The 18,617-nt window shown below is 36.2% G+C and overlaps 1 protein-coding gene across 2 annotated transcripts in view; it reads left to right on the plus strand.

Moving 5' to 3' along the window:
• The window catches only part of LYST (lysosomal trafficking regulator), a 96,553-nt gene that overhangs the window by 44,075 nt on the left and 33,861 nt on the right, over positions 1 to 18,617 (plus strand). For both annotated transcript variants that reach the window (XM_052805282.1, XM_052805281.1), the window contains 12 exons: positions 573 to 682; positions 1,735 to 2,158; positions 3,404 to 3,548; positions 4,356 to 4,529; positions 6,228 to 6,388; positions 7,868 to 8,058; positions 9,611 to 9,856; positions 11,494 to 11,667; positions 12,206 to 12,355; positions 12,974 to 13,111; positions 15,478 to 15,676; positions 16,936 to 17,067. In XM_052805282.1, the coding sequence (XP_052661242.1) occupies positions 573 to 682; positions 1,735 to 2,158; positions 3,404 to 3,548; positions 4,356 to 4,529; positions 6,228 to 6,388; positions 7,868 to 8,058; positions 9,611 to 9,856; positions 11,494 to 11,667; positions 12,206 to 12,355; positions 12,974 to 13,111; positions 15,478 to 15,676; positions 16,936 to 17,067 (2,244 nt within the window). The remainder of the gene's footprint in view (positions 1 to 572; positions 683 to 1,734; positions 2,159 to 3,403; positions 3,549 to 4,355; positions 4,530 to 6,227; positions 6,389 to 7,867; positions 8,059 to 9,610; positions 9,857 to 11,493; positions 11,668 to 12,205; positions 12,356 to 12,973; positions 13,112 to 15,477; positions 15,677 to 16,935; positions 17,068 to 18,617) is intronic.

Here is an 18,617-nt window from a genome sequence, read left to right on the forward strand (position 1 = left end):
TAGTAAACATTGCTGGGAAAAATAGCAGTTATCTTACTGATTGCATCTGACTCCATCACAACATAAGTTTTTATTTCAAATTTCTTTGTAACACAGGTCTTAGTGATGTCTTGATTGAGTTTTCCGGCAAGAAATAAAATGGGTAGCTAATCCAAGAATGTGGAAGCAAATTAAATGCTTGCCCTAAGGTAGCTTCACATAATGAGGTTGCTCCACAGCAGGAGATGATGTAAACCCATCCCAGGACTTTGATCCCTGGCTTTGTGGGGAGAGCCTTTGCAATGTAGATGCTAGGTTCCCAGACTTTCAGACTCTACTTGGTAAACCTAGGAGCCAAACTTGATGTAGCCATCTAGATTTATTCAATGAAATTTTGAATGATAGTGTAAGGAAGTACTGTTGGAACTCACTAGAATTCATATTGTAGTCATTACTGTTTCCTGAATTTGAAAAGTTTTCACAAAACACTCTGAATTCAAAGTTAATCTTTCCTCATAATAGTATGGGATATGAATTTTTAAAGCTTTCAGGCAATTATTTTCAAGAATATTGTTTCGTCTCCTTAATTTTAGCATGTCAGGTGGTGCTGGTAGACCTGTTAGTTTCCTTGATGAGTTCACGGACATGTTCAGAAGAGCTAACTCTTCTTCTGAAGATATTTTTGGAGAAGACACCTTGTACGGTAGGTATGGAGTAGCACATAGCAAAATTCAGAGGCTTAATGAGAAAAATGAAGCAAAAAAACTCCTTTTGTGCCCAAGAATTTTGGGAAGTAAGGAGACTGTAACAGCAACGTTCTAACTGATCAGAGCAAACAGATTTTGGTTGTTGAAATAATTCATTCTCAAAACATGAAAAGGAAATAGGAGATAAGAAAAGAGAGGGTTTTGAAGTATGTGTTAGAGTCCTGGGAACTCTCTTCAGCATAAGAAAACAACATTCCTCTTGAGGAGACTGACATTGTGTTATGGATGATAGAACACTAATACTGTAAAATTTGAAGTCATTCCTTTAAAGTTATAAAGCATCTTGCTATTTCAGGAATGCTTTAGCAGCAGGAATTACTTGCAAAACTGTCTTAGGTTGGCTTGTGTAACACTGGAATCTACTGCTTATATGGGCTATACTGCTGAAATACCTCTCTGTTGGTTTGTGTGGGAGTCTAATAAAAAACAAGGGGAAGGAAATAAAAAAAATACTGTGGAATCTGAAATAGTACCAAACCAAACAAGGAGACAGAAGTCAATTTCTCAAAGGTAGCTTGCAATAATTAGCTAAGTAACTAGAGAAACTTCTTGGCTTAAAGGCTCAAATAGTTTTGTTATTGACTATGCAATAACGAAGTGATAGCCTGTGTATACATTCTTAGCTAGCCACAAACATGGGGTAAAAGGTGTGGTCTTTTGTTGAGGTATAAGTTAATCTGTTAGCACATACCAAATGTGAGATAAGATTATGCAATGACCACCTGCTGTGGTTCAGCTGATTCCTAAGCATGGTAACTTGAAGATTGATCTGCTTTGACTAAATCCCCAAACCCTTGGGCCATAGTCTGTTGAAGTCGCTACTTGGTGCTTTGTAAATGCGTGTCAGTTTGGACATGGAAGTCTACCTTTGGGAAAACACAAATCCATATTTAAATCAAGAGTGGGGTTTGGTCTAGTTAGATGACACGACTACATGGTGTTAACGGTTTGATTTTTTTTTCTCATTTGTTTGGTTTATTTCTTCTAGGAGATACTACTCAAGGGTGTATTGAAGATTATAGAAACTAATATTTATATGAACCCATTACAGTATCTTGCCTTCCCTTTACTACACAGCACAAATTTGAGTAGTTGTTCTTCACAGAAATCTGCTAGCACTTCCAACAGCAAAACTGCTGGACTACTAAAAAGAGCGAAATTTTCACAGAGTAAGAAAGAGGCAGATGGTGAAAATTTGAGTCACCAGCTGCTTTCTTCTTGGCATGTAGCCCCAATTCACTTGCCTTTAGTTGGACAAAACTGTTGGCCACACATGTCTGAAGGCTTTAGTGTCTCACTGTGGTTTCATCTGGAGTGTGCTCATGAAATGGAAAATTCAACAGAAAAGGGGAAAAAAATCAAGAGAAGAAGCAGACTGGTAGCTGTGAGAGAGAACAGCTTTGACAGCACAGGTGAGGATATAGTACTTCTTGTTTCTATTTAGGTAGCACTTAAGGATTCTGGTTACAAGTATTACTTATCGATGTGCCATATACCAAAGGTTGAATTTTTTTTTCTTACGATGGATATTAAACAGGAGTTGTAGTCTTTCTGATTTTTCTTTGAGTATTGCATCATATACTTAAAGATAAAACATTTCCAGCCTTAGTCCTTAGGTTAGGTTAGTGTCTGCTTCCTTAGAAATTCAGTATTCTTGCTGAATTTGTAACTTCAGTAAAATGTCTTTACGCTACTTCATGTTATGATGAAGAAAATATTAAATGCTGCAGCTGAAAGGTCAGGGGGAAAGATGGATCTCAAGTTTATTTGGTCTCATGTATTGATGAAGCAAGTGGCTTTTGTGTTCTTTCTCTTCAATAGAGAGCTAGTAAATCTTCGATTTAGGATTTAAATATTGGAACTCTTAGCTAAAGATGCTCTGAATCCATCAAGTCAGAGCCTGAGGCTGATTCAGTATGAATCCTCTAACTTTCCTTGTGTGCGCACCATTGTAAATGTCAATAGCTGTACAACATTTCTGTTATACTTTTGTAAAGACCCACCTGCTCCCAAACTCTTTAGAGCAGAATCTTTTGGATTATAATTTATAGGAGGAAAAATTCCTTAAGTTATTTAAATGCCTCCTACTCACAACACTTGGAATACCTTTTACTGTACTTTTTTCTTTTTTACTGTATTTGAATAAAAGGAGGGAAAACCCAATCCTGAATCTTGGATCTCACTAGATCTGCTTTTGTTAGAAGGTTTGTGCTTTTGCTTGGTAAAGTAAAGTAAAAATATTGAATGCAAGATCATGCTTGAAGGGTAGTATGATTTGTGAAGAAAAATCTAAATATTTCTTGGTGCACACTAAGACTGACAGTTCAACATAGGAATGTAATACGATATGGCATGTTGAAAGCATCATTGAATTAGAGTGTATTCAGGGGATTTACATGATTACAAACAAAAACATGTACCAAGTTAAGTCAAGCTCCTTTGTTCTGGTTTACGAGAGACCTAGGTCTCAGAATTGTGCATATTAGTCAGCTTGCTTTAAAAAAAAAAAAAAAAAAAGAAAAAACACCCAACAATCACCCAACTAAACAAACCCAATTCTCTGCAGTACCTGAGCTATTTCTTTTCACACTTGATAGCTGATAGGACAGGCATTGTTGTTGTATTCTAATTGTGTATAAACATGTTTATATTTCCAGAAGAAACAAAGTCTATGGGAATGGAATACCTAAGCCTGGGAGATAAACTTGTTGAAGATGGGTGTATTCATATAATTTCACTGGGTTCCAAAGCATTGATGATACAAGTCTGGGCAGACTTGAACACTGGAGCATTCATATTTCGGTATGGTATATTAGTCCAAAAGCAGTCTTGTGAACATATATATTGTTACTTCCAGTAGTAGCTTGCAGAGAATACTGGTGGAGAGTAGAGAACTAATTTCTATATTAGAGTCATCTTGCACACTGATGGCAACATCAAGTAAGTTTATTGCATATAGATCTACAGGTTTACTTGCTTAAAGTGTTAGTCTCTGGTCTTGCATGTTTCATGTAGTCATATATAAATGTCCAAAGTAAGATGCAAGATCAGTCATAAACATAATGAAATCCAAGGTAGCAGTTCAAGTATTAATGAAGTGACATAATAAATGTGTGAAGATAAGAGCTTTTGTAGCTGTAGGTTTTCATACCTCAGGTGTGAAAATTGCTGTTATTTAATACTTACTATGACAATCTTGGTTTTAATCTTCTGAACACGTTTTAGCCCTAATTTAGTTCTCATAAGTAATGTATCCTTAAAATGGGTCTAAAGCTGCAATTTTAAAACACTTTATTTCACAGCGTTCAAAACACCTGCATTTTTTCAATAAACTGAATTTAACTTCTCTGTAAAATAGAGATAATATCCTTATCTTAAATGTAAGCAGATTGATGCAAACAAGTTAAATAACTAAGTTGAAACCATACCGTGAGGATTTCCCTAGCTTATATTGAACACTAAATATAGCATTGCAATCAAAAATTATCTGTGAAAGTTAAGGAATGCAATCTCAAAGTAACTGAGGCCAAAAAATTGCAGATTTGGGGCTTGAAATGCAAATTTGAAAACACACACACACTTGTTTTTCCTTTTCTGTTGTTTTCATAGTATGTGCATGGATCCAAATGATGAGATGAAAGCTGGTCTGCTGGCACAGGCTGAATCTCCAGAGAATGTTTTCCGTGTGGGCAGGTGGCAGCATTTGGCAATAACATATCTGCAGCAGCCAGAAGGCAAGAAAAATATCCATGGAAAGCTGCGGCTGTGGGTTTCTGGTCAGAGGTAAAGTATACATTAGTTGTACCTAGATATTTATCTTCTTAAAAAGATGTTGTCTGGTAGGAAAACATCTGCACTATTTTGGCGCAAGCTGAAGTTGTGGTTGAGTAGTCTTCTGGGGGTAAGAGAGGGGTGTCTTACACTGCTAGGAATTCCCTAGAAATAATCAGATTTGTCTTGATTGCTTTGAGAATCTTCAGTTTGTACTGTCAACCAATGAGATGTCAATGTTTTTCTTGATCACAAATAAGCGAAAGAGGTAAGTAATACAAGATTTTGAGTAAGATCCAAAAAAAGCTATGGCATGAAGTTAGCTGTAGGCATAATGTCTCTGGTTAAGAATCTGAATTAAGGAGGTATAGTTCAGGTACTGGCAATGTTGTTGAAAGTAGGAATGAAGAGGAGATAGAGAGAAGGCAGTCATTTTGCTCCACTGAGAGAAATGAAGGGGGGAAAAGTTAAAAAAATATTTCAGACAAGACCTGAACTGGCAGTGGGAGGTACTACTTCCTCCACTGAAAACTTAAGGTTCATGCTCCTAAATGAGGTACCTGATGCTAGGTTGGGTGGGCCTGTGCCTGCATGAAATATTAATTAATTAGAGAAAAAGGAATTTATTAAATATCACAGTTTTTTATCCTTTCTTCCTAAAGTCCAGACTATGAAGACTTCTTTTGTGTCCCAAATATGAAGCAGGTGGTCAAAATGCTATGTTGTAAAACAGTTAGATGTCGTAAAACAATTAGATGTATCACAAAAATTCTTTACTATTCCTGTAGAATTTGGTCAGTAAACAAGCAACGTTATTAAAGACATTCCTAAAACTATATCTAGGAAAAAAGCTGTTGCATGGTTTTTCTTCCTGCAGTTAAACCTGCAATTGTAAAGTATAATGCTTGTTTCACTTTGTTCTTGAAACTACATGGAGTCAATTTTTAAGCAACTTGATTTCCTGCCCCTCATTGTTCAGTCTGTGCATGCTGATATGCAGTGAAGTCCCAATATGGAGATACAGGGGAAACTAAAAATACTAGTGTTCTGCACATGTGCAGTTAATGAGGCACCTCTGTATATAGAGTTACTTGCCAATTTGCTAATAGTTAGGCTCTTCCAGGAAGCTTCAGATGACCTTTACAGTCCAATTGGTCTGTTTATGTGAATGCACATAAGGTTAATTAGCTGCTTTCTGAAAGCATCAGGCTTATTGCTTGTGGCTGTACAGCACACTAGCTCTGACAATGTTCCCTGGTATAAGCAAATCCTCAAAATGGTATTTCCCAGCATACGTGAACCACAGTTTTCATGATGTGCATTAGCATATTCAAAGGCCTTTGATGCTTTAGGAATAGTAGAAATTATTGAAAATTTGTGATATTTTAGAACTGTGTATAGTGTTATATACAGTTTCTTCTTTGAGGTCAGGGGGAAGGAATTTCAGATCTAGGAAATCTGGACTGTATGGCAACCCTAGTTGGGACTCTATTCCTCTGTTCTGTGCAGTATTGAATACATACATCATTATGTAACTGAGTTTTAAGGTGCCTAGAGGTTGAAGATGGCTTTAGTAATTTAATCTTGATAACGGCATGGCTTCTCATCTACTAAATATTAAAATCTATTTTAAGCCTAAGCCAAATACCTTAGATAGCAGTTTTGATCACTTCTTAATATTTAAACTCGTTTCTTTATATGTATTTTTAGGAAATGTGAGATTAATTTAGATTACGCCCTACCAAGGAAATCAAGCTTATCATCTGATAGTAATAAAACATTTTGTATGATTGGCCATTGTACATCGTCTCAAGAAGAATTGCTTCGATTGTCGGGTAGATGGAATCTTGGAAATCTGCTTCTATTTAATGGTACTGTCGTATGCTTTTTTCCTTGAATAAGTCTTCATTTCCTCTTCCCCCTCCAAGACCAAAGGCTTAATTTGATTATTTTTTTTCCTTTAACATGCCAAGCTTTTACAATAAAAGCAACTGTACATTTTTTACCAGCATAATATATCAGGGAGAAAGTAGGCAAATGTTTCAGTATTTGGGTACTTCCTAATGTGTCCTTTTGCCACTATTCTCTTTCTTGCTTTTTAGTGCTGTAATTGGCAATTCCAGTTACTTTAGTGTTGCATTAAATTTCTTTAAATAACACCTTGGGGTAGGGGATGGAGAGATGGTGGTACTTGCCCTGTTTTTTTTCTTAAAGCACTCAGTCTCTCCCAGCTGGAAAATTGATTTCACTTACCTGCTTCTAAACTACTAGTTTCAAATTACTTAAAGCATCTTAAAAAGTAAACAAAATCTGAACCACTGACTACTCTGAGTTAAGCATGCTTATTTCTGAATTCAGAAATTCTGGATATTTCTGAACTGCTGAAGTTACTTTGGGGTTTTCTTAGGTGTATAATTTTTCTCCCTCCCTGGAAAGCTTTGTCCAGCACTTCAGGGTGTTTGCTTGGTGCTGAAGGCTGGAACCCTGCTGGTCCTCATCTGGCACTTCTTCATGTGCAATGGTCTGGTCAGGGCTACTACACAAGTGAAATTGGTTTGCCAGGGGGTGTGGTACATGCAAGTGGGGGGTGTGTGTGTGTAGATAGAGTGTATTTGTGCAGGCCACAGGTGAGATGCTTGTCATAAATGTAAGCTCCACCTGGTGGATTTACATGGTCTGATTACAGTGTGCCTACAGCCAGCATAACTGATGCATCCAGAGAGCGCTGGATTTACTGCTATACAGTTGTCATGCACCTGTACATTACAGACTTGGGTCCTTCTGGATGCTTCTTTTGAATTTGCATTCTCACAAACAGATGACCTGCAATGTGCTGTCCAGAAAGGGGAGGGAAGTTCATTTGGCCTTCTACTTCCTACTTTTTTTTTTCCTCCCTGTTAGTTGTAGTGAGCTTTTGTTGTTGTTGTTGCATCCTTCTTGGTTACTCTAACCAACTCTCCATGATGTTGTAGCATGCTGTTGCTATCTGTAATCTTGCTAGGCTTTGAAAACTTTGAGGAGGCTTGGAGAGATTACTTTTTCCAATTTAAAAAAGTGTAATTGATTATTCAGAGCTGATGGTCTTCAGTTCATGCAGATCATTTTTCTGACTTGGTTTCAGTTGCCTTTGCCACTGAATTGATCTGGCCTGTGATGTGTCAGAAGTCACTGATCTACAGGAAGTAGCTAATAGCAAGCACTGGACTGTACTGATTGTTTTTCATCAGCAGGGCCTACGAAAACCAGCCAGCGATCTTCCCTGTAAAGTCTTTGATGCAGTCTCCTAGCCAATGCATGAGTTTTGCTTTATTGTATACTAAAGACTTAACAGCTTCTCTTCTGGATTTTAGGTGCAAAGATTGGACCAGAGGAGGCATTTTACTTATACACATGTGGGCCAGACTTCACATCTGTAATGCCTTGTAAATATGGCAAAACATTGACTGATTGCTCTAAGTACATAAGTGAAGAGATTCTACAATGTGAACAAATCAAAGAACTCTTCATGGCAAAAAAGGAAGTGGATGTTGGGCCTTTAATTGTAAGTTTCTCCTTAAAAATGGTTCTTAATCTCTTAGAACTGATTAAGAAACTGGGAACACATTTCCTGCTGTCTCCCAAAGTGCTTCACTTTCTCAAAGCAGGCAGGAGCAAATCCAATTCTCATTAAAGTCACTGCAGGGTTCTTCCCACTTATTTCAATGGGAGTTGAACTCCACACAAGGTGGCCATTTCATCTTGCTTTAGGTCGAATTCTGACAACTTCTAGGTGTTCCAGCATCTATAACACTGCATATTTAATCTATCAGATAAGCAGGCACCTCCAAATGCTCTAGAATGAATACGTAGCTCTTCTCTCCATTAGTGTAAAGGTAGCCAAGGACAGTTTAGTTAACCTTTTAACTTTACAACTGAGAGGAGAGGAGAAATGAGATTTATCTGGCTTTAACAGGAAGAAAAAGACTTCATCCCAATTCTGTGAGGGTTTTGAGGGAATAAGTCTGCATCAAGTTTGGCTGAAAAGTCACTTTCCAGCTGGCAGATCTTAGCTTCTCTTGTCTTTCCTGACTGAAACAGCCATGCCAGATGCAGGTGTAACTATAGTTAAACTAGAAAAAGAATAAAATAAAACTTTCTTACCAGTGAGCCTGCTATTTTGGGGAATTGTCTTCATGCACTGGTAATTCCTGCTCTATGAATTGTTTCCACTAGAGGGATTTTTCTGATCTTGTTCTACAGCAGCTCTGTAGCTGTAGCCAAAAGGTCATTCTGTCTGGATGTGTGATCCTTCTAAACAACGATACTAAATTTTGAATAGGTTAAGAAGGAATGAATGGAATAAGTAAAAAGCCTAACAAATCAGTCACGCAACTTTTAAGCTTGTTTTGCATAACAAAACACCAAGTAACCAGAGAAGAGAACTATGTGTTCAAGTGATTAATTAATGTCTGCATTTTTGCATAAATGCAAGTGCTTTAAATGTAATTATTTCTCTATTTTAAATAACCTCCCAAATATTATCATTTTACATTTTCTGTGAAAATGAGTCAGTTACTTTTGAGAGGAGCTTTCGTTTTGGTCTAAGTCTTTTCATCAGTAATGAAACTTCTATTGAGATCCTTGTATGGCAAAGCTGATTAAAGGATAGACTTAAAACAAAAAATTGGAGGAATTTTGAAAAAATAGCAGATAACTTTCTATTTTGGACTCGCCACTTTAGAAAGGGAAACAATTTACCTAATAACTCTGTATGCTCATTTTCTTTTAAATTTGTCAGTAATTTTCTTTTTATGCAAAATAGTTGTAATTCTTCTTCAGATGTTAAGAGGGTGATCCTTGGTGGAAATTTTTAGTGCTTTAACTCTGTGCTGCAGCTATTGTATACATTTGTTAAAATGTAGGAATCCTGTTCCATTTTAGTGCACATCCATCCACACAAAACTTAAGAGCATGTTAATGGTAAAGTAGAAATGAACTGCTGAAGTTGCTGCTACTTGCTGTTAGGTGGCTTTTGTGTGTGGCTTTTTGTGTTTGGGGGGTGATTTTTTTTTAATTAAACTTTCTTGAAAAAACTTAAACTTTTCTTGTTTCAGGAGAGTCTTGCTGTTGTTTATACTACATGCTGCCCTGGTCAGTATACCATATATGAACCTGTTATTAGACTGAAAGGTCAAGTGAAAACTGTACCTTCGCAGAGACCTTTCAGTTCAAAAGAAGTTCAGAGCAATGTATTGGACTCTTATCACCTGAAAACACTTCAGCCTGTTGAATATAAAACTCTTCAGTGTATACTACATGAAATTGGAGGAACTGGTGCATTTGTTTTCCTCTTTGCTAGGGTAAGGGGATTGGAGGGGGGGTCCATGTATATGTTCTCCCATATAAAATTTTTCTTGTATCTTGGGTAGCAAACCACATATTCTAGCTGCCTTGATCTAGTCTGCATGTGATTTTTTTTTTTTTTTTCTTAAAGAAAATCTGTGGAAAATACCTGTGGCATAACACAGACTGTATCATGGAGGTTGTCTTAAATTGGAAACTTAATTATAATTCTATTATGTAATGTTTTTTTTTAATATTGCTAGTATGTAAGATGTGTTGTTACATTCTGATTCAGAGTTGGGACTTCTAAATGTCAAAAGAGATTATTTTTAGGAGTGTTGTAGAACTGATCATATTTTTAGCCTCTAATTTTTAAAGGCACTTAGACTCATGGCATATCTTTAACGCTTTAAACACAGGATACTCACAATGCAAGTATTAATGTAAAACTACATAGTGTGCAGAGCTTTCATTTTATCTAGTAAATAGTGAGAGCTTTTTCAAGAGAACTGTTCAGCCATGTTCAAAGTCTTATCTTGTCTAAGAAAAAAAATCATAATTTCAAAAATACTAAGGCTATGAGCCCTAACTTAGATACTACTTAACTGTGACATTTACATGGAGAGGCTAATATTTGTGCTAGGAGTCTCTGAAGTACTACAGTTAATTCAAAATACTAATGTAGGCCTAAAACTTGGTTTGTATGTCTCTGGCAATGGTAGTGTTCTGAAAGGTGTGTGGAGAGTAACAAATGCGCATTAGATTAGAGACGGCCAGGTATTCAGACTTCTGGCTATGAAGACACTGCATGCTGTAATTTTAACATTGATAGTGAAATCTGAGGAGAAAATCCTTACTCATGTTACTGTATTACATAAATTTATGCTAAGTATGTGCTACAGACCCTGCTGTAGACTCTGCATCAATAAAGCAAGCAAACAATATATCAGCTGTCAGACCATACAGGTATACATGTGTATAACTAAGTGCAGCAGAATTAACAGGTGCATAGCAAGGGAACCTATAGGAACCGAAATTCCATTCACATGAGACTTCCTTCTTGTACATTTTTGGTAAAAATACTATTTGCTCTTTCTTGGGGTTCAGGAATTGTAGGAAGCAGAGAGTGAAGAACGGTGCATGGTCTTCATCTATCAAATTGCTTGTCTCTATGGACAAAATAAAACTTCAATGTTTGACATGTCCAGGTAGAGATAGTCTAGACCTTCATGAACCTTAATTTAAAGCTTTTCTTAAACATTAGGAAACATACTTTTCCAGGGCAAACAACAGACTTTATTCTTATTAGTGGCTTGTGTATTTCATGACCTTGTGACTTTGTAGTATAGCAAGAATAAATTGGTGCCTCCTGCTTAAATTTTATTTAGAACAGATTTTTTTCCTTAAAAAGGGATTCTTGTAATGGGACTCTTATTTTCTTAGCAGATAATTATTTACCACAATTGGAATTATCGCTTCGGATATAATATCTGAATGTACACACATAGGCAAAAATTAGTTATGTACATAACCTCAAAATCTTTAAAACAGATTTAATCCAGAAGTTATGATTTAAGACTGCAACAGAGTTTTTAAGGCTTTTTTCTAAATTTTTCTCATTTAAACTGTTTTATTAAATTTGCCTTTTCCTCAGGTTGTAGAGATTAGCAGCTGTGAAGACACTCAAGCTTTAGCACTACAACTTATACTATCTTTAACAAAATACAATCAACAGAGAATACAGGAGATGGACAATTGTAATGGTTACTCTATGATTCATCGAGTGTTGATCAAATCAAAATGCATTGTTGGATTTTGCATGTTGAAGGTAGAGTGCTCTTTTAACCTGATTGTTCAATGTTAGCACCAATTTAGAAACTTCTCTGTGATTTTAATTCTACATTTGAAGCTGGCTCCATAAAGGCAGAGCAGTGATTTGGAGCAAGCTCGGTCTAGGAGTGTTTTGCCTGGAACTAGAAAATCTTCCTAGGTAAGGGGAGAAAAAGGAAGTGTTGAAAGACCCTGATTTCAGAGGAGATGGGGGGCAGGGGGAAGCAGCTTTGTTTCTCAGAGGTCTTCAAGTGAGCTTAAACTTGTAAGCAATTAATAAAAATGTTTGAGTGCACTTGAAAATATTTTTTAAAAAAATTTGTACTGGTGTTATAAGAATGAAACCTCTTAAATGCCTCCAGTGGTGTTAAACTCAGTTACTAAACTCAGTAACTATTTTCAAAGTTGACCAGGTAGATATATGCCTCCCCTGTCAAGAGTTTGATGTCTCTTTAAAGATTTTTTTGATAAATTGGATAGGACAGCTGTACTGTTTTGTGCTTATGACATTCAAAGAAAATTTCCCCCTCTTTAAGATTCTTCTTGAAGGATGCTGCAGTGATGAGATTCTCTATATAAATGAAAATGGGCAATTCCTGCTTGATACAGATTCTACTGCAGTTATCCAAGATGTTCAATTGTTAGAAAAGCTGCTGCTTGACTGGAAGATATGGTCTAAAGCAAAGGTAATTACTTTCATTTTGGAAGGATTTTAAGTCTAAAAGTCAATATTTAAGAAAGAATGAAGTGATACAGGATTATGAGGTCTGAAATTACTGACATCTAACTGGAGAAATGAATTACCAAAATTTTCTAAAATTAATGGTCCTTATTTTTCTTTGAATAGCTGGTAGTAGCATCAAGCTCCCATTATCAATGATGCAGGTGGCCTTAGTGTATTAAATTCTGTAAATGTAATGTATGTAAATGACTTGTTAGTTGAATGGAGTAATTTTTTAGGGAAATTTCTTAAGACTGAGGAACACCTGCTTCCCTTTGGAGCTAAACTGTTGAAAATAACCATCTAGTGTTAATATGGCAAGGAGTATACAAAACTAGTTTTAGACAAGAAGTAATTTTTTTGTAGCTTAATCATTAAAATATGCTTAATTTTATATGAGCACAACTTTCCTAGTTTCTAGTTCTGACCTCACCATTTGCAGTCATTTAGTCTTTCTTAGGTGCAAAACTAACTTGACTTGGTTATGTTCCTAAACTGAATTTTTTTGCTTTTTTTATTCTCAGTGTGTAGACTCAGAAATATATTGCTGAAGCCATGTTCCTGTTTTGTTTTTGTTTTTCAGCAAGGTGTTTGGGAAACTCTGCTAGCAGCTCTAGAAATTCTTATCAGAGCTAACCATCACCAACAGATGTTTAATATTAAACAGCTGTTGAAAGCTCAAGTGGTACATCACTTCCTGTTAACTTGTCAGGTTCTTCAGGTACTTTGACTCTGAAATCCTATTTGTGCTTGGCAAAATACTCAGTTTTACTTACGCAGGGCAGGGGAAGAGACTAAATGCTATAGGAAAAACTACTTCAGTAGACTGTCCTCTGTGCTTCCAGACCCCTTTCATCTTCAACAGGCGTTGTTGCTGTAAACTGATACAGTTCCTTACTGGGTGCCGTATTTTCTGCTGGACAGAAGGGGCAAGAGATTTTAACCATCTGGTACTATTTGAAAACCTAGTGTCATGGTTTAACCCCAGCCAGCAACTAAGCACCATGCAGCCACTCACTCACTTCCCCCCCACCCCAGTGGGATGGGGGAGAGAATCGGGGGGGGAAGTTAAAACTCGTGGGTTGAGATAAGAACAGTTTAATAGAACAGAGAGGAAGAAACTAATAATGATAATAATAACAATAATAAAATGGCAATAATAAGAATAAAAGGATTGGAATATACAAAACAAGTGATGCACAATGCAATTGCTCACCACCCGCTGACCGATGCCCACTTAGTTCCCAAGCAGCAATCCCTCCCTACCCAGCTCCCCCCAGTTTATATACTGGGCATGACATCACATGGTATGGAATACCCTGTTGGCCAGTTTGGGCCAGCTGCCCTGGCTGTGTCCCTTCCCAACTTCTTGTGCCCCTCCAGCCTTCTTGCTGGCTGGGCAAGAGAAGCTGAAAACTCCTTGACTTAGTCTAAACACTACTTAGCAACAACTGAAAACATCAGTGTGTTATCAGCATTCTTCTCATACTAAACCTAAGACATAACACCTATACCAGCTACTAGAAAGAAAATTAACTCCATCCCAGCTGAAACCAGGACACCTAGGCACTAGGTTACTTGCACAATCCATACATGAGTAGGAGCTGAAGTGAGCTGTGACCCTTTTCTAAAGACCTGAGATGTCTCTTACTAGTTCAAGTCTTCATTACTGAAAAACATAGATACTGTGCAAGTAGCAGAAACTGTCTGTCCTGTATCTCACCAGAGTTAATAGGGCAACTGGCCTGTAGTGCCCAGTCTGAACACTCCTCAAAATTTTGATCCAGTAGTAGCTTCTTCCATGGCATGGAGATAGTAGTTCTAAAAAGGACTTTGGGGAAGTGCTTCAGCCCTTTGATAGACGCTTCTCAAGAACATGATTTTGAAATGGTTTCCTGCTTATAGTACATATCTGTTTGTGAAAATATGTATTGTAACCCCTTCTTTCTACACTGTGTTTTCTGTCTTACATTCCTTTTTATTCTGAGTTTCTTACTCTAACACATGAAATGCATTTATTGGTTTTCCCTTTTTTAATGATTTTTTTTTAATGTCTCCTTTAATCATTTTAATTGCTGTAAATTTTGAATTTCTTCATTTTAATGTGGTATTCCCTACTTCTGGAACTTGTTAGTGGTATAGTTTACTTTTAAAATTGTATATTAATGCAAATGCCTGATACAGGATGTTGCGTAGTTATTTTCCCTGTCATTTGGACATGAGTACAAACACTAATATGCATGCCTATTGGGAAAAAAATTAAGTTCTTCGTTAAAAAAAACTACTCAAATTGGCCAACAATTTTGCAATTTTTTGGGAATGATGGAATGGAAGGTAAAACTGTATAAACCATTCTCTTTGAAAACATCACTTAAATTAACTTCATTTAGTCTTTTCTAAATGTCACCTTGGTGCTTGGGTACTAAAAAGACTGCCGTATGAGAAGTTAGAAACAAGTTAATCACCATGATGACATTACAGTGAGGTTCCCCACAAGTTTCTTGAAGTCCTGTTCTAAAATCATGGTTCAGTTAATAGATTTTTTTTTTTCAAATAGCCATTGTCAAACTATACAGAATGCTTGATCAAGCTGAGATTCCATTGATAATTACATTTATAATTTCTGACATGTATGTTTATAAAAATGGTTATTGAAGTGAAAATACAGAAGACCCAGAGTGGCACTGTTCAGCAAGTTCCTAATATGTTTGAAATGTTAGTATCAGCAACTATTAATTTCTCTACAAATATGTAACACAATGACAGTAAACTATACTTTCAATGGTGATTCATGTCCTAAGGCTCCAGCATTTCAAGTCCGAGTAGTATAGTATGGAGAAGATGCTAATTTTCTAAAATTAAACTTGCAGAACATCTGCAATATTTTTTGTGCCTGAATTTTGAGTGTGCTGGACTTGGGTAACATTGAGTAGGTACAGTAGCTCCTCTCAAACTAAAGAATACAGTCTTTATGACTTAAGCTTTTCTTGTCTGTTCTTCTATTACAGCGTGACAATTTTTTAAAAAAGACAATTTCTGTCAAATGAAAAATGCAAATAACTTAGTTGTACTGCTCTTCCTCTCTAGGAGCATAAAGAAGGGCACCTTGCATCCCTGCCTCAGGAGGTTTGCAGGTCATTTGTGAAAATAATTGAAGAAGTACTTGGATCTCCCCCAGACCTGGAATTGCTGACACTGGTCTTCAATTTCCTCTTAGCAGTTCACCCACCCACTAATACATATGTCTGTCACAATCCTACCAACTTCTACTTTTCCCTGCACACAGGTAGATATGTCATGTTTAACTAGAAATAAACCATAAGATAAAAATGTAGTCATAAATTATATCTAAAAAAACCTCTTATAAATTACTATTCTATGATTATATTCTTTGATTGCTATATTATAATAACAATATATAAAAAATTATTTAAGTATTGGGACTTAGTAAAAGTAGTTTAGAGTATTGAGAGACATTATAGTTAGACTTTGCTTGGCTTACTTGGAAAGCTTTCTTCTGTCTGCAGCCATAGATAACCTCTCTGGTGGTTATGTCTTTAAAGTTTGATGCTGCTAAGCGGAATGCATAATGTTAGCTGCCTGTATGGACACATTTGCCTGTGGGCAAATCTTAGAGAAAAACATTTAACTTACCTGTAAATGAAGCTTCTTCAGAAATACGTGTATATCATCCTGTCTCCATCTCTATTTTCTTGTTTCCTGTTACTGAATTCCTAGAAAAATAAAAGGCCTGAGGAGCGTTTTTAGCAAATGATCAGTTGCACTGCAAGATGTCATTGGCAGGCACCATCAGTGCATTGCATGCAAGTTACTGAAAGTACCTACGTGCTTTGAGGGCTGCAGATCTACGACAACAGCTGTCTTTAATATATCTGTACTAGATGATCACTTCGGCAAAATGAGTGATATGAGCTTTAAAAAAATCTTTCTTGCTCTTTTAAAGAATGAGAAACTGGTAGATGTATAGTTCATGCTTTAATATTAGCATTATACGATGTTAATCATAACTGATGTAAACAAGCATCATCCAAGTTTGAAATGTTTTCTCCTTTTGCAGATGCCTGTGTACCTCCAGTTTTAGGATCAGTTTCAAAGGCAGTACAGTTGTTTTTATCTGTATCTGTCCTCTAATACTAATAGATGTAAAATTCTGAGTAAGAATAGAATGTACTTTTTGAAACTTTGAGCCTTATTAGATGAACCTGTTTGAGAACAGCCACCTTTTTTTGACATGGCAAAAAATCAAAGTTATTACTGCTTGTATGCCTGTGAGGACCTGCAATTAAATATAATTACTTTAGAATATCATAATATTTTCAGTGTTCTGAAGTAAATTTTTAAAGATATATCACTAAATGAAAAAAATTGTTCTCAAGTGCTTTTTCTCAGATGCTCATGGGTCAAGCACTTCTCGTTAGCCTCCAGTGATCAGCTGGAAATGCAACCCAGCTACTGCGAGTCTAAATATATCAAGAATGCAAACTTAAAAACCTTTTATGTAACTTTTCCCCTTATCCTTTCTAGATGGCAAAATTTTTCAGGAGAAAATTGAATCACTTAAGTATCTGAGAAATTCCAGCAGTGGTGGGAAGTCAACAGACAGTTCTGCATTTGTGATTACAACTCCAACTGGATTTACAGCTTTACCACTGGAAGGTAAAATAATGCTGGAAAAAAAAGGACATTAAGACACAGTCCTTTGGCAGAGGACTAGAGTGCCTTCAAGTGTTACTTTCCCACAGGTATTTCTTACAAAGCTCCCCCTGCCCCTTGGAGCTTGACGCCTGAACAGCAGAGTAAGAAGGATGGAATTGAACACGCTACCTAAACTGCTCTTTATTCTCAGGTTGAGACAAATTGCCACATTGATGGCTCAGGCAGCAAAGTGGACCAGAGAGCTGAACAATTTCATTTGTTAAACAGACCTGCTAGAGATGTATGAGAATGCCTTAACCAGGCAATAGTTGAAATAGTGAGCCATAAGCAGCTGTCAGATCTGTGCAAAAAGCATTAAGCTGATGCTTTTCTTTATTTGTGCATAATTGTTAACGTCCATCTAAATACAGTATTAAAGTATTGACATTTAGTTATACTGCAGGTATATATACTGTTCCTACATGATAGAGGATGGGAAAGTATATCTTATAAAGAACAACTTAGATACCTTGGTTATATAAATGAAAATGGAATAGTTTTCTAGAAGCAGTCTCATTATATAGCATGCTAAACAAGCTGAGGTCTATAAAGATAACTGCTTTAATCAGTTTTTAATTCCTCTGCTATAGATGCTGAAATAGTGTGAAGTTATTAGTTCAAGCTGGTAACTTTTTCAGTTGGCATGCTGTCAGTGTGATGTTTCTTGCATCGTTATTGAATTAGATTTTTAATCATACTTTTTAACACAGATTTGCATAGGCAATCAACAAATATAACCTGTAAAACAAAAGCTAAAACATGTAACTTATGCCTAAGCCTTTATTTAAGCTCATGGACAATGAGAAATAAATTCTAAATAAAAATGCATAATCTAAGCAAGTTTACCAATATATACAAAATAGGAGTGGAAACAAATTACTCTGATCTAATTTAGCTGCTCTATGTTTTAGATCATGTATGACTTAGCTATATTCTGTATATCACCAAAGTAATACCTTTTACAACTGATGTCCTGTTGCTGTGTTTCTTAGGAAAAGCAAATTGAGTCTACAAGCACTACTTCAATTGAAGTGGTGTTAGTTCAAGTGTCTTTTATAAAAGCAGTGATTTGAAGAACAGACTGCAGTACTAAATAGTATATGGAATTAGTCATTCTCCCGTATGGATTATATATGAAATCTTACTCTTATAAATTGAGTACATTTTTATATCAATAGTACCAAACTGTTGTTCTTGAATAAAGATTATTCATGTGTGCCAGAGGAACACTCAACATAAATTTTTGTGAAAGTAGGTGTTGAGTGTTGTGTTTCTGAATTTGAATTTCTAAATTTAGACAAAATGTTTGAAATGGTAGGTTTGTTAGATAACTTGCTATCTGCATGTGGGTTTGCAGTTTGTTGCACTACCTGCAAACGTGTGTACAAGCTTGGCTCTGAGATTTTTACAACAATATAGATCCTTCCTGTAGTCTGAAGGCCAGCTTGGTCTGGCTATGTTTGCATATGTGTGTGTATATGTTTATATGTTTGTTATATATATATAATTTA

This window comes from Harpia harpyja, chromosome 13 (genome assembly GCF_026419915.1).
Source record: "Harpia harpyja isolate bHarHar1 chromosome 13, bHarHar1 primary haplotype, whole genome shotgun sequence".
In the NCBI taxonomy this organism is placed as follows: Eukaryota; Metazoa; Chordata; class Aves; order Accipitriformes; family Accipitridae; genus Harpia; species Harpia harpyja.